We start from the raw sequence: 24,485 nt of genomic DNA, 5'->3' as shown, positions 1-24,485 counted from the left end.
CTTCAATCTTTCCCAGCATCAAGGTATTTTCCAGTGACTTTTCTCTTCGCATTAGGTGGTCAAAATATTTGAGCTTCAGCACCTGTCCTTCTAATGAGCACTCAGGGTTGATTTCCTTTAGGATGGACTGATTTGACCTCCTTGCAGTCCAAGGGACTCGCAAGAGTCTTCTTCAGCACCACAGTTTGAAAGCATCGATTCTTCGGCGCTCAGCCTTCCTTGTAGTCCAGCTCTCACAGCCATATGTTACTACTGGGAAAACCATAGCTTTGATTATATGAACCTTTGTTGGCAAGGTGATGTCTCTGCTTCTGACTATGCTATCTAGGTTTGCCAAAGCTTTCCTCCCAAGGAGCAAGCATCTTTTAATTTCATGGTTACAGTTACCGTCTGCGGTGACCTTGGAGCCCAAGAAAATACAATCTGTCACTGCTTCCATTTCTTCCCCTTCTATATGCCAGGAAATGATGGGGCCTGATGCCATGAGCTTAGTCTTTTTAATGTTGAGTTTCAAACCAGCTTTTGCACTCTCCACTTTCACCCTCAACAAGAGGCTCTTGAGATCCTCTTCGCTTTCTGCCATTAGGGTGGTATCGTCTGCATATCTGAGGTTGTTGATAATTCTCCCGGCAATCTTAATTCCGACCTGTGATTCAGCTAACCCAGCGTTTCTCATGAGGTACTCTGCATATAAATTAAATAAGAGGGCGACAGTATACAGCCTTGTCATACTCTTTTCCCAATTTTGAACCACTCGGTTGTTCCATGTCTGGTTCTTATTGTTGCTTCTTGACCCTCGTACAGGTTTCTCAGGAGATAGGTAAGGTGGTCTGGTACTCCCATCTCTTTCAGAATTTGCCAGAGTTTGTTGCGATCCACACAATCAAAGGCTTTAGCGTAGTCAATGAAGCAGAAATAGACGTTTTTCTGGAATTCTCTTGCTTTCTCCAGGATCCAGCGAATGTTGGCGATTTGATCTCTAGTTCCTCTGCCTCTTCGAAACCCAGCTTGTACTTCCGGTAGTTCTCAGTTCACATACTGCTGAAGCCTAGCTTGTAGGATTTTGAGCATCACCTTGCTGGCATGTGAAATGAGTGCAATTGTGCGGTAGTTTGAACACTCTTTGGCATTGCCCTTCTTTGGCTTTGGAATGTAAACTGACCTTTTCCAGTCTTGTGGCCATTGTTGAGTGTTCCAAATTTGTTGGCATATTGAGTGCAGCACTTCAACAGCATCATCTTTTAGGATTTTAAATAGCTCAGCTGGAATACTGTCATCTCCGCTAGCTTTGTTGTTACTAATGCTTCCTAAGGCCCACTTGACTTCACTCTCGAGGATGTCCGGCTCAAGTTCCGTGACCGCACTATCATGGCTATCAGGGACATTAAGATCTTTCCTGTATAGTTCTTCTGTGTATTCTTTCCACCTCTTCTTAATCTCATCTGCTTCTGTTAGGTCCCTGCCTTCTTGGTCCTTTATCATGCCCGTCTTTGCACAAAACGTTCCCTTGAGATCTCCGATTTTCTTGAAGAGATCTCTAGTCTTTCCCATTCTGTTGTTTTCCTCGATTTCTTTGCATTGTTCATTTAAGAAGGCCTTCTTGTCTCTCCTTGCTATTCTCTGGAACTCTGCATTCAGTTGGGTATATCTTCCCTTTTCTCCCTTGCTTTTCACTTCCCTTCTTTCCTCAGCTACTGGTAAAGCCTCATCAGACAGCCACTTGGCTTTCTTGCATTTCTTTTTCTTTGGGATGGATCAAACCAAGAACAAAAGCATACCAACAATGCTACTGCAACAACGGGGAAAGGTCTTTTAGATAAATGATGGAAGCATTAAAGATGCAACTACCTATACATGTAATGACTTGGTAACAGAAGAAGCATGACAAGTATAACAGGAAGTTGCCATCTATGTTACTGCTTTATCCTGCTGTTATTCTGTTGATGGTCTAAAAGCTGTTTGTGTGTGTGTATCTCTGTGTGTGTTGTTTTTACTGCAGAAGGGCGGCTATACATTTTCAAAAGTAAAAAAGTAAAACTTGAATTTTCACAACACTGACAACTGCAAGGACTAAAAGAGCACCTTGTCGCAAATCTAAATAAAATATTAATGTAGGTTTGTGATTGACTAGGAAAAGGGAAAAAAACATTAAATTCCTGCTCCCATAAAGGAAAAAAAAAGTTACCTTTTTATTGATTTCTGGAACAGAAGAAATCCACGTAACAAAAGACTGAACCATTAAAAAAACCCTAACTTTTCGTCATCTCGCAGGTATTCCAAATCTGCACGTTGGCGTGGTCAATAGACACTGGGCAGTACCCTATGCTGCCTGAGCTAGCAGTTGTTAAAGCAACGTGAAATGAGTCAAAACTGTCATTTCCAAAACAGGGCAGGTCAGCAGAGCTTGCAGAAAGGAGCTCTGCTGATCTGTCCCGATCCGGAACCTAGCATTTCCGCTCATTCCAGGGGTTCCTTCACAGAGCATTAACTCCAGTTGCTCCAGTAGTGCGACCTGCTGGAGCAACACAGTCAACGGAAGAGCAGCGGCCCCGTAGGATACGGCCCTCTGTTTTACTTTTCAGTCCTTCTGTAGAGCAGAGATGAAATGTGTTCCAACATTCATAATGCTATAAAATCCTACTATGGATTTTGGATTTGTTCTTTTGGGCCAGCTCTGACTTTTTAATGAAGTCTGTTGTCTTTTCTACTCTTTTCCAGTCCTCTCTTCTGTCCAGTATATACACTTTCTCTTTGCCCATGCACAATCACACACTTTGGGCCACTTTTTGAAGAGGTACACTTGAGAAACATACAGTGTGAATGTGGCAAACACTTGAAACATCCAGATACACTCATTGCGACTGGCTGCAGTGTACATTCATTGGCAAACTCTGGTTTGCATCTGCATAAGGTAGCCCCCCCACCCTCCAGATCTGTTGGACCAAAAACTCCCAGCATGGTGGGAGGTCCAACACATCTGGATGGCACAAGTTTCAGGGAGGAAGGCCCGAGGTGTGAAATGGCCCTCTCGCTTTGGAAAGCGTGATGACTGCTTCAGTACAAATCCAACACTCATAATTTTGGTCCAGTAACACTGTCTCACTCACTACCTGAAAGGGGCAAAGTGAATTTTCCCTATTCCAACATTGCTTACGCCACACACATGCACGCACCCTTATACTCCACAGCGGTTAACCAAAATTCACTAATGCACACCCAATTCAATACTAAAAATCACTACAAAAGATTTGAATTCAATTTCACTCAATGAGCATGCACTGAAAGAACTGGGGTGGGGGGAAAGGCACCCACCCTTTTACCAGCTTCTTTTGAGTGCAATGGTGTGATTAAGGCTGCAATCCTATACACATTTACTGGGAGTAAATCCAATTGAACTCAGTTGGGCTTACTTCTGACTAGATATGCGCAGGATTGTGCTGTTAAGAGGCACAGCAGGATAACTAGCCTATATCCTTTTGGAACATGCACTCCATCCATAATACTTGAAAAAGCGGGAAAGAATTTGACTGTGAGTACAACAGGGTGGCTAAAAAATGCCAAGAAGCAAGAAACACAGAGTCAGTTGATGAATGCGGCAGAAGAAAGGGGTTACATTAGCACTTCAGGAGAGGAAAAATACTTTTCATTTATGCTCCATTTTTCCTCCAGTCAAAGAAAGAAAAGCAGCTTATAATAGAAAAGTATAAAACACATGGGGTTGGATCCAGACTAAGTCTAAACATGACTTATTGAAAACAATGGGACTGAGGGCACAATCCTAAACTACAACTCCCAGCATGACTGGCTGGGGAATGCTGGGCATTGTAAGACTCTTTCCTGTCTCAACACGCATGGGATCATGACCTTAACTGTCCATATCAGTGTAATACCTTCTCATTAGACCAACCAAAAGTTCACAGAAAATGTGCAAGCTTTCAAGATCTCCAGATTGCTTACTCAGGTAAGATGTTACAAAAAGCAGGTTTGGCACGAGGGGAGGGCAGGAGGAAAAAAATATGACTTCACCCAGGGTGGAAACATGTCTGAGTAACAGCAGGATTTTATATGTCCAAAATAGGAGATAGGAGAGTCAACTTTTTCCATTTCCCGTCAGCCCAAGAGGCAGTTCCAGGTACAACCTGTTACCATCATATGACCTGCAGAGCCTAATTTGAATGTGTGCGGACTTCTTCTCCCTGACTTCGTCTTGGGACTCTGACTATGCAGACATGGTGCTCCTTCAGATGGAGCTTTTACCCTGCGGGCGGGGGGGGGGGGGGGTTGTGAACCTCCAGGGCGTCTCCTGCACTAAATGACCTGCATTCCATTTTTAAACTGATTGGAGATAATGAGCTTGGTTGTGTTCCGCTTGAGTTCCCTCCATGAAAAGAGGAAAAGTGGCAAGAAGAGGGGTGAGATCAATGGGAAACACATGGAAGACTCAGATAAGGGGGGAAGGGAAGCACATGTAAAGGGAGTCTGTTGTGACTCTGCATTTAAAACGGAAGCAAAAAGCCCCGTTTTAAATGCAGGATTTTAGGCTGGTGCACAGACGCTCACAGTGACTTCACTGTGAAAAACCAAGCCGGGTTTTTTTTTCTCCCCCTCTCCAACCTGCTTTTTACAACATCTTCCCTGATGAAGAGATTTGGAGACCTTGAAAGCTTGCACATTTTTGGTAACCTTTGACTGGCCTAACAAAGGTAGTCCATTAACATGGATTTGGGCCATTTTCTTATGGACTTCACAGCAACCTTTACTTCAGTTAGTCATGCCTAGTTTGTCCCATTGATTTCAATGGATGTTCTCTAAGCATAACTAAGTCTCGATCCAACCTATACACTATAATAAAACAGAATAATAAAATCAGAAATGAAAGTAAAACAGACCTGCAAGGATTAATCAATTACTGTTTCTATAAACGCAAAGGTATCCCAATTAGTTGGGCAGATTTTAATTTTAAAAAAAATTCAAGTACACTTCAGGTAGCAAACCCCACTGGACGAGAGGCATCCCGCCCCCTCCCTCCCTCCCTCCCTCGAAGGGAAGGCCTCTCCTGACAGCTTTCCAGCTGCCACACCTAAGCCGGCGCTGAGCCTCTCGAGCCCGAAGGGCCGTTCTCACCCACGGCAGTTCAGCCCTAACAAAGAGACGAACGACAGCGGGAAGCGCCCGCAGCCGCGGCGCAGGAAGGCGGCTGGGCCACAGCCGCCTTCCTGCACGGGCGATTCTGTCCGCCAGCCTCCTCACGCGGGTCGGAAGCGGGAGGCGGCGCTGGCCAGCGCAGCCCCCCGGGAGCCACCGCAGGCTCCCCGCGCACGGGGGAGTCGCGCGGCGGGGGCACGGAGCGCGGCGGGGCCCTTGCCGAAGAGCGCCCGCGCGGCGAAGCGCTCGGAGCGGGGCCTGCCGCCGCCTCCCAGCCTCGCCCGGGTGTCGCGCGGACGAGGAGGGGGGGGGCGGCGGCGCGGGGAGCCCTCGGGCCCCTTGCACGCGGGGAGGGCGGGGCGGGGCCCCCGGGAGGAAAAGCCGCCCGCGCGCAGCGGGCCAGTCCGCGCAGGGCTCGGCCGCCCGAGGCTGCGGCGCGCGGCTCCGCCGGCCCCGGCGGCGGCGGGCGACCGGGAAGCCGGCCCCCGGCGCAGCCGAGCCGAGCCGGGCGCGCCGTGCCGGGCTGGCCTCCTGCCCGGCCCTGCCCTGCCCTGCCCGCGGCGGAGCGCGGGGTGTCCCGCCTGGCCGGCCGCTGCCCGCAGGCGGCGCCGGCCGGGTCGCATTTCCCAACGTCCCGGCCGCCGCCAGCCGGGCTCGGAGCCCGGAGCCGCCCGCCCGCCCGCGCGCGCCGGGGCCGCACCTTCTTTGACGCCGGGCAGCTTGGACTGGTCGATGCCGACTTCAGCCATGTTGTGGCGGGGAGGCGACCGCGGCCCGCGCCTGCAGCTGCTGCCGCCGCCGGACGAGGAGGAGCAGGAGGGCGGGCGGGGAGGGGGCGCGCCCGGCCCGGCCCTCCGCCGCCCGCCGGGGGCTGGCGACGCGGGGCCCCGCTCCAGGAGGAGGCGGGGAGCTCTGGCGCGCCGCTGCGCCGGGCGCCACCCCGGGCTGCGGCGCCGCCTGGAGCAGGGCGCGCCGCGGCCGCGCCAGCCGGGAGCGCTCCTCGGGGCAGGGCGGCGGCGCTTCCTTCCTCGCGAGGAAGCGGCCGGGGGATCGGGGCCTCAGCGCCCGGTCTCAGGCGTGCCGCCGACGGACGATGAGGCGCCCCGCCCCGCCCCGCCCCTCCCGTGCGCTTCCGCGGGGCTTACTCCTGAGCAAGAGCGGCGGCGGGCCCGGGGCCGTCGGCGGCGGCCGGCAGAGGCCTGTCTGCGCGGGCGGGCGCGGCCTCCCCCTCCCCCGGCCTGCTCCCTCCCCCAGGGCGTGGAGGCGGAGCGAGCGCCGGCGGGGGCAGGCGGGGGGGCTCCGGTCTTCCTCGCGAAGGTAAAGCGACGTCTGAACCCGCCCGGCGGCGGGGCGCCTTCCAGCTTCCCCCGCCCCTTTCCCTGAGGATTCTGGGAAGTGTAGTTCGGGCACCGTCCACGGGGGTGGACGGGGGGTCCCGCCCGCGCCGGAGGGGCGTGCGGGGCGGGGCCGCTGCCTGCGAATGCGCAGCCCGATCCCGGACCCCGCGGGGCCGGGTGGCCCGGGGCGCTTTCCTGCCCCCGCTCGGGACTGCTGCTGCGGCGCCGGCGCCCCTGCGCAGACAGGCGGGTCCCGCCCGCCGCCCGCCGCCCGCCGCCCGCCCCGCCGAGAGCCCCCCCGGGCGCCGGGGCGGGGGCCTCGCTGCGCGCCCAGCTGCAGGTGCTGCCCCAGGGCGAGCGGGGGGCGACTAGGACAGGGGGGCCGCGCTGCGCCTGGTGCGCGGAAGGGGGACGGGGAGACTTCTTCCTCCCGCTCTCCCCATGCTGGAGCCCGCGGGGTCCTCCGGGAAGCTGAGTGTCCGGAGCTCCGGGGCAGAGCAGAGGCGGCGCTTGTCGCGCAGCGCAGAGTCCCGCTGTGGCGTTCGCGACCACAGGACGGAGTGCGGCCACCCGTCGGGGTGGCGTTCAAAGGGGGCTGGCCGCGTCCCTGGAGGAGAGGGCTGCCCATGGCCGCTAGCCCTGGGGGATCCATGCTGCCTCCAGCACCAGAGGCGAGGCCCCTGTACACCAGCTGCTGGGAACATGGGGGGGGGGGGCGCTGCTGCGCTCCTTTCCCGCTTGTGGCTTTCCCTCGGGCGGCCGTGTGAACAGAGTGCTGGACTTTTGGACTGATCCAGCACGGCTCTTCTTATGTTCCTGCATGAGCGATGGCTCCTTCCCTGGAGATGAATGGATACAACACTATCCTGTCTACCTCCCCAAAGCCTTTCCCAACCAGCTGCCACCCAGATGTGTTGGATTACATTCTGGCACATGTGTTAATCTGGGGTCCTGAGCTTGACAGGATCCTTATCAAAATAGATTTGGGATGAGCCAAAGTGAGGCAAAGCCACGCATGGGTCAGTTTAACAGTTTACTTGTTACACAAGTGATGGCAAATGGATGCAGACATAAGGCAAGGCAAAGAGCCTCGCAGGTCTCTTGCACTGTCTGGAGCTGGCAACTCCCCCCACAGCCACCCACACATCGGGGTCCCAGTCAGGATACACAGGACACCGCTCCACGAGCCAGTAATCAATTCCCCAAGGTGGAAGTGTGTCGATTCCCCTTGGAGCAAGACCGGCTTGGCGTGGTTTAAACAATGCTTCTGTACCTTCTCTTCCATGCCCCAGTGGGTGCATCACGGCCAGGGCAGCCAGCCCCAGCATTCCAATCCGGCCTCCAAAGCTTCCCAGCTCTTCATGGAGACATAACACTGCGCTCGTATCCGAGGGACCAGGGGAACCTGGCAAGAATCAAGCGCTCTGTTGACATACAGAGCTGGCCTTGTCTGGCGCCAGCACTCCTGTGTGGGGCAGCCTGCTTGACTACCCAGAAGCTGCCGTTAACACAGGGCTCTGTGCACTTAAAGTGTGTAGAACATTACTGTGGAAGCTCGCTGTACTCTTGGCAGCTTCTGGTGTAACCCACTACAGCGGGGGATGACGGGGCCTGTAGTCCAACACATCTGAAGGACAGGGAAAGGCTTCTGCAGCAAGGATGGGGAGCATTTAACTGGAGATCGAACCTGGGACTTTCTGCATGCAAAGCAGGTGGCTCTACCTTTGAGCTATGGGCTGCTCACAATGAAGCTGCCTCATACTGGATCAGACCATTCCTCCCAGATTGGTCTACGCCTCCCAGCGGCAGCATCTCTGCAGAGCCCCAAGCAGAGAGAGATCTTTAGCAAGAAATAGCAGGAATTGAACCCAAGACCTGCATGCGTGCAAAGCGAATGTTCTGCTCCCTGGCCTACGGCATCTCCCTATAGATTGGGTTGATCCATCCAGCTGACAGAATAAACTGGAATGGCCCATCTTTGCTGACACAGACTTCCACATTTGTCAGGATCCAAGGCCTTTCCCAGCCCTGTTACCTGAAATCCTTTCAATGGGTAATGCAGGAGAGTGAACCTCCAAGCTAGGCTACTGTAACACATTCTAATGGGGCTCCCCTTGAAGTTGTTTCAGAAGCTTCAGATAGTGCAGATTTGGCATCTGGAGCATGTTACTTCAATATTGTATCAACTGCACTGGCTGCCTATTCATTCTGGAGCTCAGTTCAAAGTGCTGGTTTTGGCCTTTAAAGCCCTTTCACAGCTTGGGACTAGGTTTCTTGATGGACTGCTTGTACCCATATGAGCCTGCCCAAGCCCTGAGATTAGCTTCAGGTGCCACACTCGCAGACCCAGCAGTAGGAGCAATTGGGTTGGCCAGGATGCGAGACGAGGCCTTTTCGGTGGTGGCTCCCAGTTTTTGGGACTCACTCGCTAGAGAGAGATGTTTGGGCCCTCCTTTGTTTTCTTTCAGACAGGCCTTGAAGACATTTTTTGTTTCCGTTTGGTTTGGGAGAAGTTTAATTGTTGCTCTTGAAAATGTTTGGATTTTTCAAAATTATTGATTAGGGTGATATTCTGTTATTTTAGCTGATTTAGCTCCACCACTGAGCTACGAGGCTCTGAGTCAGGGTGTGTGGCTTCCTCTTTAGTAAGTGTGCACACTCCCTGTTAAGCCAGGCCTCATTCTAATTTAGTGTGCAGAACCTGTGACACATCCAGCAGAATGTGGCCCACCAGAACTGGATGTTGTGGCCTTCTGGGTGCTGGACAGCCTTTCTGTCCCCACAGATTCAGGCAGGCAGCAAAAACAGGACGCTTGCTGGGGTCACCACCATATGTGGCTGGAGGGTGGTGTGGTTGGTTTGGCGGCTCATGAGTTGTATATGAGGGAAAGGGCCAGTGCAGGAACTAACAAAGAGGTAACCTGGAAGGAGCACTAAAATATCTGTTCAATCTTCTGCATTCCAAATCTGCTGTGACTTAAGGGTGCTGGTAAAACAAAGCAGCACTTGGATTTTCTACGTGCTCTGTTGCAACCTACAATTGATTTTATCTGTTGATTTTACTCTGTGTGAGATGAAGCCCTGCACACTAATCGTGAACTCTTTCCCCAAGTGTGGATCCTTATGTAGCCAAAACTGCACCATCCATGCACAACCGGGGAGCGTCAGTGGGCTTGGGGGAAGCCCAAGATTTGCAGAAGTTAAAGGGGGGGGGGGTCATCAGATTCTAACACTAGGCAAATCGGATGCTCAAATTATCCTTATTTAATAAATGCATTCGTCACTTAGCAAAGGAATTTACAAAGTGTGATGGGGGCTGCAGAGGTGGCATGGAGCCCTTCTCTCTTGTGATAGCCACCTTAGAATCGTAGAATAGTGGGGTTGGAAGGGGCCTACAAGACCATCGAGTCCAACCCCCTGCTCAATGCAGGAATCCAAGTCAGCTATTGGTTTAGCTATTGTTTTTAGAAGGCTCCCCGAAGATCTGTCCTCACCAGCGTGCAAAGCCATAGGAACCACTCCAGCCCCAGCACTGGTCACCCTCTGGCTTTTAAATGCCACATGGGGACTGGTTCTGAGCTGTACATGAGTAATGCATTGAAAAATGGAGCACATCTCTCTCCGTGTAGGAGTCTCCATCTGAGGTTCTGCTATCTTTGCAACCCTTAATAAGCCAAGGAAAGGGGATGATTAGGCGGTTTGCAAAATGACAGGATAATTATCGTTGTGGTTTCTCGGGCTGCTCTTAGGGAACGAGGGATGGAAGGTTAGCTGGCCTGGCTTTTGCCACAACTCACACGCCTTATAATATATTCACCAGCCAGAACGGAACTAAAGACATGGTGCATTTCACAACAGACACCTTTTCACCCAGCGACATCTCCCCTTCCTGGAGTTCTTAAGGAAATGGCAAGTCAGCCATCACCTCTGAGTTGGAAGCCACAACGGAGATTGCTAGGAAGGCCATGCACTCCATCTCGTCCTTGGTACTTCACATCGCTACACAATACAAACACATTTCCCCAAGCATAGGAAGTTTGCGAGGGGGAGGGGGAGGGGGAGGAAAGGGTTGGGAGAGAGGAGGGGAGATTTAAGGGCATTTTATGGTGTCTATTTATTTACAAATGTCCAAATTAAGCGATGGGGAGCACGCAAGTACCTTTTCTGACAAAGCTAGCCTTTTAAAGCAGCATCCATTCCCCCGAAAGCAAACAACATGCACTTGAAGCCCCACAGCCAGCTGTGAAAACTCAGGCTTCTGGCTGGCTGCGGTCTAATTGCCATACTGTTTCATAGAATCAAAGAATTGTAGGGTTGGAAGGGGCCTATAAGACTGTTGAGTCCAACCCCCTGCTCAATGCAGGAATCCAAGTCAGGGCATCCCTGACAGATGGCTGTCCAGCCTCATCGTGAAGGCCTCCAGTGTGGGAGAGCCCACCACCTCCCCAGGTAATTGGTTCCATTGTTGTACTGCTCTAACAGGAAGTTTTTCCTGATGTTCAGCCGGAATCTGGCTTCCTGGAACTTGAGCCCATTATTCCGTGTCCTGCACTCTGGGATGATCGAAGAGATCCTGGCCTTCCTCTCTGTGACAGCCTTTCAAGTACTGGAAGAGCGCTATCCTATCTCCCCTCAGTCTTCTCCAGGCTAAACATGCCGAGCTCTTTCAGTCTCTCTTCATAGGGCTTTGTTTCCCTCCAGCCCCCTACCAAGCACATGGATAGTACCACAGATTCCAGTGGCTGGACCCAGTGAATGTTAAGGGAAAGTCTGGTGCTGTACTGCACAGTCATTCAAGCTAAGCAGGTATGGATCTGACCAGCATCGGAGATGACTTGGAGCCCGTGATTGAAACAACAAAGTAGCTAGTAGCCACTAGCCACCGAAAAGCGACTTTATACCTTCTTGCCTTTAGTGTGTAAGGAGGAAAGCGATTTACTAGAGCAAAGACTAGAGAAAAAAGGGGTTTTTCACTAGACAGGTAAAACAAGAAGTGTTATTAGGACCATCAGAAGGGCAGCCACCACATCTGCGTAGGGCATATGATATCCTTACAAGTACTTGAGCTGCCTGGGAATAATGGGAGTTGCAGTCCAACACATCTGGAGAGGACCAGGTTGGGGAAAGCTGCTCTAACCACTATGTCATGCTGGCTGTCCAAGCCAGCATGATTGATTAGGACTGATGGACCCGTGATGGATTACGGGTGGGGAGGCATGTGTTCAAATCCCTGTTCCACCATGAAACTAGCTGGCTGATCTTGGGCCAGTTGCAATCTCTGAGCCTGAGCTACCTCACAGGGTTGTTGTGAGAATAAAGGGGGATGCATTAACCATGTATATACCCCTGCACTCCTTCAATGAAATGCAGGATAAAAATGATGTAATGAAGAAGAAAGACTGCAATGGGGATGGTGAAACATGGTTTGTGGATTTAAAACAATGCTCCATTTGATGTTCAAGACCCAGCTTGAGACCCTCACTCTTTTCAGAGCTGGGGAGGGGAGGAAAACTGCAAAATAGTTTGGGATGTAATATCCTCCCTGGGGACAGATCTTGGCAGGGAAGTTGGCTAGCATCTCCAGGACCGCTTGTCACCTTCGAGGGCATTCTCTGCACTGATTTTCAAGACCACCAGGACTGAGCAAGGCCTCTCAAACTTACTAATAGTCTGTCTGTTAAGAAATGCTGAGCAGAGAATGGTAAAAGGGTTTTTACAATACTGCAAAAGGCAGGAAGACCAAGAGATAAGTGTCGGGGGGGGCAGCTTGGTAGGTGTGGGAGAAACGGAAATATCTGCAGCCAGGCCGTGCATGTGACTGAGCACACTAAGCCTTGCCAGCTTTGTGCCCATGTGCACAAAGCGTGCAAACAGACGCATGAACTTCTAGCAGTCTCTCATGGACCAGTAACACCCTGCTTCATGAGCAGAAGGGAAAACAGGCAAAATAATGTGGACCCATGCCTTTTTGCTCTTCCCTTCCAGGAGCTTTTCTACTCCCACCAGGTGGAGATCTCCCCCTCTCCCTAGCACCTCCACCCAACCAGTCTTAAAACCCTGTTATGGGGGTATTAGATGTGGGGTGGGCAACCCAAGAGACCACAACATTTCAAACAATGTGTAAAAGTTTACTGAAGAAAAATATTAATAGGAAAAGGTTTTAAAAACTGATTAGATACACACAAAACCATGTGAGCAATAGGGTAATAAAATAGCCAAGGGTAAACCCACCCAGCTAAACCAATTAGACTATGCCTCTATTTTATCCAGATCGCTTATTCTAGCAATATCTTAACAGAAGTATGGTACGCTCCAGCACACACTGGAGTTCTCCAGTTACAGCAGCTCTTACTCTCTCTACTGTGACTCTGGGCTTCTCCTCTCTGTCTCTGCCTTAGACTTTTGATCTTAAAATTAGTTATTTTCCCCTCCACAACTCCAAACAATCAGGAGAGTAGTTCCTTGTTCACCTTTCTCCCTCTGATCTTCAGTTGAGCCTCCTCCTCCTCCTCCTCCTCCTTCTTCTTCTTCTTCTGACATCCTGGCCCCATGTGCAACGAAACCTTTGACTTGAGCTGCCTTTGGCTTCTTGAGCAGACATCCTTCCTTCTATAATGGCCACTGTATGAACAGAATGCTGGACTAGATGGACGCTTGGCCTCAACCAGCATGGCTCTTCTTATGGGAGTTCTCCAGCCTCTTAATAATTTTAGGATGCAACCCTATCGGGATGCTCATCAGCCTCCGAACTTGGAGGCTGACAGGCATCCCATGCAGAGCAAGAGGAGTGTGGAGGGGATTTTCACCTCCATGCTCCTCCTGCTCTGCATTTGTGCTAGACGGGCTTTTTCGCCCAACTAGCTAGGGCTATGTGGGTCAGGAGGGAAGGAGGCGGGAGGATTCGTTGTAATTGCCAATTCTCATAATTGTCAGTTCCCAAACAGCCACCATTGGCTTCCAGTCCATTTCTGAGTAGACAAGAAAACATGCAAGATGGGCTTCTCCTGTGAACAAACTGAAGCTTACTCTGGACAAGAGGAATTCTGCTGAGCAACGTAATGTCTGCTACATGGTAGACGTCGTGTAACGTCTGAGTAACGTCTGCTACACAGCAGTCCCAGGGCACAAAATGGCAGATGTCGCTAATGATTTGGTGCTGTTGCTGTGGATCACGGCTGTCTGCCCATCAATTAATTAGGCATTCATTCCATGCCTTGCTCTTTTGCTGAGAATCACGATTTCCACAGGCTTTCAGCTCCTCCATGGAATTGGTGCAGTAAAGGGACCCCCACAAAGCACACTGGGTGACCTTGGACAATGCTCCATCCATCTGGCTAGCAAGCATGCAAACAAAAACCACTCAGGGTTTCTGTGAAGCCAGAATAACAGTGTGACCTGCCCAGTAAGCTTTGGATTCGGAATGGTCTAAATGCCTTCCTAAAGCTCAGCTGCTGGCAGCAAGAGCTTTAGGATGCAACCCTATGCAAGTTTAGACAGAAAAAAGGCCTACAACTCCCAGCGTGCCCCAGCCAGCATTCTTCTGTCTAAACTTGCATAGGATTGCGCCTTTAAGCTACAATAGGCTGGCATTTGGGCCCTGCCCCTTTTGCCTTTGGCCCTGCCCTCGGCTCCGCCCACCACTGGACTGTGGCCCCCAAGAGCTTCATCGAAACGGAATCCGGCTCTCACACTGAAAGGGGTTCAACACTCCTACAGTTCAGGCTGAAGCTCTACTGGTCTGAAAGCGTGTGTGACTGTACAGCAGGCGGTGAGCGTTATTTCTCACGGGGAAGGCAGTGGCAGGAGGCCCCCCGCTAATCAGGAGAAAGGGAAGAAGGTGAGCAGTGAGGGGGGGGAGTGAATGGATATCCTTCCCCACACAGGTTGCCCCCCCTCCTTGCCGGCAGGACTTGCTTCAGATCTGCCTCCATCCCAAATCCTCTTATTGAATGCCCGGGGGCAGCAGATGCTGGAGGTATAATGTTCAGCAAGCAGCTGAAAATTATCCATAATCCAGAGTGGGATGAAGTGAGAACAGGATATATATAGACTGGGGGGTGGGGAGAGAGGCTTCTGTCGTCAGCTACAATGGGATTGACGTGGGCTTCATGTATAGGAACACACTGCTATGCTAGAGGTTGAACAAAGTTCTGTCTAATCTAGGTGCGGGCAACCTTTTAGCCCCTGAGGTGGGCCACGTGCAAGAGTGGGTGGCAGGCCAGGGGCTGCATATTGACAGTGAGTGTGGCCAGAGCGAGTGGTGGGCAGGGTCTGTGCTCCCTCACCCCCACAAACACACATACACAGGCAAACACGCTCCCTCTCCCCCCCATCAGATTTAATAACTGAATGTTACATCCTGAGTGAAGCTACTAATTGCCCTACTGGATTGGACCCATGGTTCTAACAATGGCTAGCCAGATGCCTCAGGAAACTAGACAAGGCATGATGGGAATATCCATCCCCAGCATCAGGAGAGGTGCTTTCCATTTTTCAACATGTCTGAAATGTCTCCGTGAGATTATCATCAGCCCAAATATCAAGCGTTTTATCTCATTTTCCCTCCCACTCAAGCTTGGCAAAGGCTGTGCAATGTGAAACATGGTTTCCAGCATTTTAAAAGACAAAAGTTGTTTGCCTCAGTTTAATTCTGAAACAACAAAACGAATACATGGGATCTTGGTCTGCTTTGCTTGATGTTGCTTCTTTCCCTCTGGCTATTTCACACAGGAGGTTATAATTGTCTTTAGAAAAAATGGGTGGGGGGAATAGTTACCCTGACAATGACCTTATTAACTGACCCAGAGGGTTACTGAGATATATGTGCTCTACATGTGCTGTGCAGTTTGGATTGCATGTTTGAGGTCTGATGGGAGCAATCTCTTCCTTTTCTTCCAGAATACCCCTTGCCAACACAAAATAAATGCCACATAAAATCAGGCTTAGAAAATAGCCTCCTATGGAATTTGGTGCCTCCTGAGAGCTGGAAGTGAACAAGAGCTAAATTGCTTCCTGGGGGTGATTTACTGGGATGCTGTGCTTGTTGTTATTGTCATTGTCACCACAGCGCAGCACAGAAACTTTTGTTTAAGTTCTCATAACTCTGGGCACTCCTTGATGTGCTTTACTCAAGAATCAACTTGAGCAACATCATCATGAGACAAAGCAACATCAGCCATACCATCAAGAGCTGCATCATCTACACATCTTAGAATAGAATAGAATTATAGAATAGTAGTAGGGTTGGAAGGGGCCTACAAGGCCATCGAGTCCACCCCCCTGCTCAATGCAGGAATCCAAGTCAGAGCATCCCTGACAGATGTCTGTCCAGCCTCGTCTTGAACACCTCCAGTATGGGAGAGCCCACCACCTCCCTCGGGAATTGGTTCCATTGTCATATTGCTCTAACAGTCAGGACGTTTCTCCTGATGTTCAGCCGGAATCTGGCTTCCTGGAACTTGAGCTCATTATTCCGTGTCCTGCACTCTGGGATGATCAGGACGAGATCCTGGCCTTCTTCTCTGTGACAACCTTTCAAGTACTTGAAGAGTGCTATCATATCTCCCCTCAGTCTTCTCTTCTCAAGGCTAAACATGCCCAGTTCTTTCAGTCTCTCTTCATAGGGCTTTGTTTCCAGTCCTCTGATCATCTTTGTTGCCCTCCTCTGAACCCTCTCCAGTTTGTCTGCATCCTTCTTAAAGGGTGGTGCTCAGAACTGGACACAGTACTCCAGATGAGGCCTAACCAGTGCAGAGTAGAGGGGAACTAGTACTTCCCGGGATTTGGAAGCTATGCTTCTATGAATGCAGCCCAAAAGAGCATTGGCCTTTTTTGCAGCCACATCAGATTGTTGGCTCATATTCAGCTTGTGATCGACAACAATGCCAAGATCTTTCTCGCTTGTAGTGTTGTTGAGCCACGTATCCCCCATCTTGTAACTGTGCATTTGGTTTCTTTGTCCTAGGTGCAGAACTTGGCATTGATCCCTATTAAATGTCATTCTGTTTTCTGCCCAGCGCTCGTCTATCCAGATCACTTTGAATTTTGTTTCTGTCTTCCAAAGTATTAGCTATCCCACCCAATTTTGTTTCATCTGCAAATTTGATCAGCGTTCCCTGCACCTCCTCCTCCAAGTCATTAATAAAAATGTTGAAGAGCACTGGGCCCAGGACTGAGCCCTGCGGTACCCCACTCGTTACCTCTCCCCAGTTTGAGAAAGTCCCATTGATAAGCACTCTTTGAGTCCGATTCTGTAGCCAACTGTGGATCCACCGGATCGTTGTTTCATCAAGCCCACTTTGAGCTAGTTTGCTCATCAGGATATCATGGGGCACTTTGTCGAAAGCTTTGCTGAAGTCAAGGTATATGATGTCTACAGCATTCCCACGGTCCACAAGGGAGGTTACTTGATCCAAAAATGAGATCAGATTTGTCTGGCAGGATTTGTTCTGGACAAATCCATGTTGGCTTCGAGTAATCACGGCATTGTTTTCAAGGTGCTTCCAGATGGATTGCTTTTATCATCTGCTCCAGAATTTTCCCTGGGATTGATGTCAGACTGACTGGTCTGTAGTTCCCAAAAAATGATGTCAGACTGACTGGTCTGTAGTTCCCTTTTTAAAAGCTCCCACCCATCTTGGACTCCTTTTCTCATTAGTGTCGCTTGCCATGGGACCTTACTGATCCCATGGCAAGCCCTTATTGCTTGCCATGGGATCAGTAATCATGGGATCCCTTACTGACCTTACTGATGTGTCTTGTAGCATGACACATGCAGTCAATTGCCAGCAGTGATTCACTCCACAATATATCTCATGTTTCTCCTTCGGAACTGTGGCAGAATTAAACTGGCATAGATTTGCACGTAGTAATCCTTGTCAAACATATATTTGCACAGAGGTTAATGGTTAATAACGGCCTACCCAAAGTCTCTTAGAGAAGCCTAGCCAGAGAAAAGGTAGGCCAGCTGTACTGCTTAGCTCAGCCTTTAACCTGGTGCTTTCCAGATGTGTTAGATGGCAACACCCATAATTCCCAGCCAGCAAAGCCAGTGGCCACACTGGCTGGAAATTATGGGAGTTGCAGTCCAAAACATCTGGAGGGCACCAGGTTGCAGGGAGGCTGGCTAAGCTTGCAGCAAGCGGTCTGGAAAATTACAAGAGGAGTATCTAGCAATGCACAAGAACACAGAAATGCCAGTTTCTGTGGTTAGGGCTGAATACACAGGAATAACATAGGCAGAGTTCTGCAGGTTTCGATGGAAACCAGTATTATCTAGAAAAAGGGATACACAGCTTACATAGGTAGAAGGGGGGCACCCCGTGGAAACGGTTGGGGCAACGTAGGACCAACAACCAGTCAAAAGCCCAAACACACACCATGACCAACTTGGGATTTGATCCAGTTGAGGGATTAGTGGTGAAAAGATATGGTTAAGATTAGGAGGTTAGTCACCACTGCTAGCAGGTACAATTGATCAAGCTTGGAATGGTTTGTAGGATTGTCAATTTTCTTTTGTTATTTTTCTGTGTGAGTCTGAGATTTCTGTTTCTGTCTTATATACTTTCTTTCGACTCATTTTAAAGAGCCCGTGCCATTCAGCTCAATAAAATAGGCCACTCCCCACACAACGTGAGTGTTTTCTCTGCACAGAGAGATCAGTAGGACTCCTTGTGCAGCTAAATGGGCATTCACGTTGTTTCAGCTGCATCCTGTGTACAGTCATGAATTCCTACAGAGCTCATGACAGTGCACATGGGGCCCCCAGGTGACGGTCCATCCAGCCACTGAGCAGACCCAGCTTCCCCTCCTTCAGGGAGGTTGCTACATCTTCAGTCCCCACATCTTGCCCTAGGACCAAAAGCTCTTCTGCCATTTACGCAGGTCCAGTTGACTGGACTGCTTCTATACATAGACTCTACCTTTGGAAGACAGTCTTACTCGGTCACAAGTGATCGCCATGATGATACAAGTAATTAGGCAACTCAACTCAGATAGAAAATTGGGTGTGTGCGCATGTGTGCGCACGCACGGATACTTAATCTCTCTGGGGAATATTGTAGCAGACCTTAAAGATTCATTCATTGGTTTGTTTGTTCATTCATTCTCTGGGTGGTTTACAAAGATTAAAAACCATTAAAATACGTTATGCATGGTATAAAAACATTGACGTACAAACATATAAGACAGCACGCAGACAGACGCACATATATCTAAACAATTTTGAACAATCAAGAGTAAGAAAAATCCAGGACCTGATTAAAACCTCAAATGCCTGAGAGAAGAGGGAGTCCTTAGCCTGGTGCTGATAGATCACAATGCAGGCTCCGGGGAGTTGTTCCATGACCGGCGTGGGGGCGTCACCGAGAAGGCCCTCTCCCTTGCTGCTGCCTTCCGAGCACCTGGAGGAGGGCCTTAGGTGACGAGTGCGGTGTTCACGCTGGAAGAGGCGCGCTCCCGTATTGCGCTCCTGAGCCGTGCAGGGCTTTCTAGGTTAGAACCAGCACCTTGAACCGGGCTCAGAAACATACAGGCAGCCAGTGCGAGTGGCCAGGGTCGGTCTTCCATGCGTGGACCTTTTTGTCCTCCTTGTCCCCAAAGTTCACCTACACCAACAAAACGTTGCGAGAGTGAATCCTGCCTGGAGTGCAGGTGTAGTTGGCACTACGGATCTTGCTCTGCCAATAATCCTACTCCCCGCAGTTGGGTCTTGTACTCATTTCACTGGTATTTGTTCGACTGGATTCCGTATTCATTTGTGCTCTGCATATTCCTGTGACCTCCTTATTGATACCTCTTGCATTGCTTCACTGTTCAGCCTCACTTTGGAAACAGCAGCAACAACAAACCCTTTTCTCCCCCCACCCCCTGGCACCCTCAGGTGTTTATGCCTATCCACTTAGGTCCTTCTCCATCCTGGCGCCCTCCAGATGTGCTGGACCACAACTCCCATCCACCAGAGATGGCTGGGATGATGAGAGTTGTAGTCCAACACATCTGGAGGGCACCAGGTTGGGCTGATCGCGTTGTGCATTTTGAAGTGCGAAAGAGGTGTGTGTGTGTGTGTGTGGGGGGGGATGCCAACCTCTCTCCTGCCTCCTGCTGCTCCTTCTCCCCCCCCCCCGCACTACTGTGCCCCAAGGTAATTTTCCCCACAGCTGGGCTCCAATATCAGATTTGCTCCATAAGCATTAGTAGGATGGCGCTGTGATGCTGTCGATTTCACTTTCAACCCATTTGCTAATAGCCCCAGTGTGGAGTGTGCATTGCTCACCACCACCGCATGCGGATCAGATGTTTCCACTAAGCAGCCCACCACAAGCCCAGCGTCTTGCCTTAGCCAGTTGAGACGCAACCTGTGCACCACCTTGCGCACCCCCAGCTTCCCGCCGGAGCAGCTAGCCTCTCCTTCAGAAGAGCAAGAGTGGCCCTTCCACATCTGTCACTTGCACAGAGCAGCCTTCTTTTAAGCAACTGAATATCAAAGGGTCTATCCTCACATTTTTAATCTGGCAACAATTCTTGGTGTGTAGGCTAGAAATGCCTCCCACAGCTACCACCCAAGCAGAGAGACACAGTTCCTCTCTGCGGGGACACCCCGGTCTTCCGCTTTGCTTTTTGTGACTGTTGTGGTTGGAGAAGGGAAGCAACTGAGACTCCTTAGCATGACTTCTCCCTCAGTGTCTCCCAGATCAAATGCCCTCAGTAAGTTTCACAATGAACCGCAGCAGGCCTTTAACTCCCGGAGCAGCAAACTCCGCCCGCTGGGCTCTGTCATCCTGGCCCTTGAACAGGGAGCAGGTCCAAAGTAAGGGCTGCGACGGCGGTGGTGCGTGCTTGCGTGCGTGCGTGCCTATGTGTGTGTCCACCGCAACTCTTCTGCTTCTGGTGCAATATGATGTTTGTGGCTGTCCTGGAAAATATGCCGAATGCAATGAACCTGAAACAGCCGGGCTCAAGATGCTCTTTTGCCTGTTTCTGTTTATTAGCAGATATTCCACCCACCAAGAAGCCTCTTCTTCATATGAACACGAGAAGAGCCTTGAGGCTGGATTAGGTCCAGGTGGGTCCACCTAGACCAGCATTCTGCTCCCAACAGAGGTCAGTCAGGTGCTTCTAGGGAGTACACAAGCAGGGCGTGGAAGGGACAGCCCTCCTCAGAGGGCCCCCCCCCCACATCTGGTATGTGTATGGTTTGGCCCAGCACCAGCCCAAGATATTGTGCTGCCTGAGGCAAAGGACAAGATGCCGCCCCCCTCCCCATTCCAGGCATGTTCAAAAGCTGGCTGGGCTGGCAGCTGAATCTTACTCCAACACTGGTGATGGGATTGTATCCATCACCACGCCTGAGGCAGCCAGCGGGCCAGTTGAGGGGACCCAGAAGGGGCTGTGTGGCATACACAGCTCGGTCCTCTAATGGAAGGGAACAGGCGGGGAGCTCAGGAGGAACAGTGGGGAGGCGGCCACTGCTGCCCTCAGCATCTGCCGCCTGAGGCAGTCACCTCACTCCGCCTAGCAGCAGGGCCAGCCGTGGCTTCTGCTTAGCAATTGTGGCTGATGCTCACGGGCAGCCTTCTCCTCCGCGCATGTGTCTACCACCCTTTTCAAGCCATCTCAGCCTCTCCTGGTAGCAAATTCCATAGCTCAACAACAAGCTGTGTGAAGAAGGAAGTCCTTTGGTCCAGCCTGAATCTCTCACCAATCCGCATCATGGCTGGACCCCAGACAAGGGCGGCCCAAGGATGCAGAGTGCTCTGGGCAACCTTAAGCACCCCCCCCCCTCAACTGACAGCGCTCTCTCTCTCTCTCTCTCTCATGCTCATTATAATACTCGAAGTGCTTTTAGTGCCTGGTACTGTTGCCTCAAAGTAAAACCATGTTCCACTGATTTTTATCTAGAATGAATGACATCAAACTGGATATGAGGGGTGGGCGGAGGCTTTAAACCTAATTAATGGAAGTTTATTTTTGTAGGTCGTACCCACCCACCCCCGCCAACACCTGTAAAACATTGAAAAAATGGGGAAAGACATTTAGAGCACAATCCTTTGTATGTTTAAGCAGAAAAAAGCCCTACAACTCCCAGCATTCCCCAGCCAGCCATGCCAACCTAGATCACTGCAGACTATAGACTACCCCCCCCCCCCATCACCAAGTTCAGCCGGGTGCCCAGCGCAGGCTCACCCACCTCAAAGGCCAGCCATGACCCCTGGGTTCTAGTATTACAAGAGAGGGGGAAAACCATCTTCCAGTCCACTTTCTCCACACTGTATATAATTTTATACACCTGTGTCATGTTCCCACCATGTCTTAAGCTGCAAACGCTTTCTCCTTTCCACACACAGCAGCTGCTGTAGCCTCCCCTTCCCCACCAATCATTTTGGCTGCCATTTTCTGTACCTTTCCCAGTACTATGCTATCCTTTTTCCCAGATGACCTCCTGAACTGAACACAGCATTCCAAATGGAGCCACACCTCAGAGATCTTATGATATGTGAGGATTTTCTTTCAGTCCCATCCCTAACATGGATCTTGCCCCCTTTCCCCACTACTTCTGCACATGGAGTGGATGTTTCCATTGAGATATCTGACATACTCCAAAGATCTCTTTTCAGGTTAGTCACCACCATTTCAGACCCCATCCAAATGTGTATGTGAAGCTAGGATTTTTGTCTCAAATAGGCATCATTTTACACTTCCTGAAACTGAACGTCATTGCATAGGAAGTGTCATGCTCCCGCTGGAGGAATCCTCTTCTGAGGAGGAGCTAGAGCACCCAAAGACAGCCAGCACCAAGGACTCACCCATGGCAGGAGACCTGGGGGAGTCTGGGCCCTCCAGGGAGATGACCATGGTTCCGTCCCCACAGGAGGAGGGGAGTTGCACCTCTAAGGCAGAGGCTAGGCAACCACCTAGGCCCCAAGAACATCGTCACCTCAAGAGGCAGGCCAATAGGGCCCCTTTAAGGAGAAGGGCTCAAATAGATGGACTCCTCAAGAGGAAGGGACTCCTTAGGAGCGTGGCATGTAACAAATCGCAGCTGAGCCCTGGGTGGGGCTCAGGAAGCTCTGGCAATATAAGCCTGCAGTAGCAGTCTAGCCATTCTTGGAAACAATGTCTTCTATCAGGTCCAGTGCCTTGTACCTCTGACTGAGTGCTGTGACTGAACCTCTGCGCTACTGAGTCTGGACTCCTGCTTGACTGCTTCTTGGACTGCATCTTGCACTTGACTGCTTATCTGTGTTTGGACCTTGGCTGCTCCTGAAACCTCCAACCTGGAATTCTCCCTCTTGCCTGGTAAAAGTTAGCCTTGGACCATTGCCTATTTATTGGCTTGCCTTTGGCTTGCACCAACGCTGAGCGTGATCCAGCCCGTGCAGGATAGGACGCTGTCTCCTGCCAGGTCAGACTGTCTAGCAGCTCAGCTGGGTCTCCTCCAGCCAGCAGTGGATCTCCAGAACCTCAGGCAAAGGTGTCTTTCCTATCACCTGTTCAGGGATGGGCGAACAAGCAGTGCTTGAGATCGCTGGGATCCTCTGAACATCATCTCACTGCTTGTCTCATGCCCAGTTCCTGTTTGCAAACGCTGCTCACTTTGCGTGAATGGGAGACTTGTACAAATGGAGCAGCAACTGAATCAGAGATCTGTGCAGATCTTCTGAAAATGGTGCAAATCTCCTGGAAATCGTGCAGATCTCCTCCATAGACAAAAGCTGGGCTGATTCCGTCTACGGAGGGTATTTGTGCAAATTAGGAAATTCATGCAAATCGAACTGGGCTTCAGGTATGAGATGGACATGAGCATGTGTTTGACAATTTGCAAAAAACTTCGGAGGACACGTGCTCACATTCAGGGCTTCAAACCAGGCATGCTCACGTTTTGTGAGCAGAACTGAAATTCTCCCACATCCCTGCACCTGTTGCGTGATCCCTTATTTACTGTAGATGCCAGGTACTGGACCTGGGGTCTGCTGCACGCCCTACCAGTGCAACGCAGCCCCATTGCCGTGCTGTGGCCTGTTCTCCCAGAGGCTTAGGTGGTTGCTTGCTGCGGTTGTTTTTAAACTATTCCCAGGCTGGGGGAACATACGGAAAGATACAGGAGCTGGATTGATGGGTCTCCCCCTGGGGATGGTACCTCTCCCTTTAAGTTTCACTGTGCTCATCCCATTCCATTTGTTCATCTGTGCTCTTGCCCACCCTTCTCTCCTACTTGCTGTGGGGAGAAGGACCCCAGAACTGGGGTCCATCACAGCAGCAGGAGGGTGGTCAACAAAGAGGCCAGTGGAGGAACCAGGCAGGAAGTCTAGTGACTGCAACCTTGTCTGCAGCGTTCGCTCAGTGGCAGAGCCCCTGCCTTGCATGCAGAAGGTCCCAGGTTCGATCCCCAGCAGCATCTCCTGGTAAGGCTAGGAAAGAATCCAGCCTGAAACCCTGGAGAGCCGCTGATGCCAGTCAGTATTGGCAATGCCAGTGGTCCAACTCAGTATAAGTCAGTAGAGGGACCAAGGCAGCTTCCAGTGTCCCTAAGCTCAGAGCGTAGGTACAGTCTCTGGGTGGGTACCTGGCAATTCTACGGAGGAGTGAATGTTGGACACAGGAAAAGTATTGCCGCTAGCATCTGCTTGGAATACAGAAACCACCTTTTTTCATCGTTTCTCTGCAGAGTGCTTGCTTGAACTGCTTGCTTAGTGAGCATGAATGGCTTTTGGTGGCTGCTAGCTACTGGGCACACCTCACCTGCTTCAGTGGGAGCTGAGAGAAAGCAGATTGGCAACTGGAGTTCAGGCAGCAAAGGAGACAGAGCCCCGAGGTTTTGAAGCTGCCTGGGAAGGGGTGGGGCTCCAAATGCATGCTGCTTGCTTTTGGGGTACCTGATGTTGCTATCCCGATGTTCGCTCACACCCTCAACCTCAGTTGGTTTCTAAGTAAAATGATATTAGCCCCCTCAGACCTCCCCCCCCACCCTGTATGTCTGCAGAAATCTCTCCTCACAGCAGGACT

General features: G+C 50.9%; 1 protein-coding gene across 7 annotated transcripts in view; it reads right to left on the bottom strand.

Moving 5' to 3' along the window:
- CCDC50 (coiled-coil domain containing 50) overlaps positions 1–6,183 on the bottom strand; it is a 46,256-nt gene extending 40,073 nt beyond the window's left edge. For 6 of the 7 annotated variants that reach the window (XM_084847813.1, XM_084847817.1, XM_084847819.1 and 3 more), the window contains exon 1: positions 5,846–5,987. In XM_084847813.1, the coding sequence (XP_084703939.1) occupies positions 5,846–5,894 (49 nt within the window). In that variant the 5' untranslated portion in view covers positions 5,895–5,987. Of the gene's footprint in view, positions 1–5,845 lie in introns of all 7 variants that reach the window. The other variant, XM_084847820.1, reaches the window with a different exon arrangement.
- Positions 6,184–24,485: the final 18,302 nt, after the last annotated feature.

Source organism: Heloderma suspectum, chromosome 3 (assembly GCF_057233095.1).
Source record: "Heloderma suspectum isolate Gila_16-S chromosome 3, 16-S_ref, whole genome shotgun sequence".
Lineage (NCBI taxonomy): Eukaryota > Metazoa > Chordata > Lepidosauria > Squamata > Helodermatidae > Heloderma > Heloderma suspectum.
The sequence above is the reverse complement of the archived record's forward strand: the minus strand, read 5'-3'. Positions and strand labels throughout refer to the sequence as shown.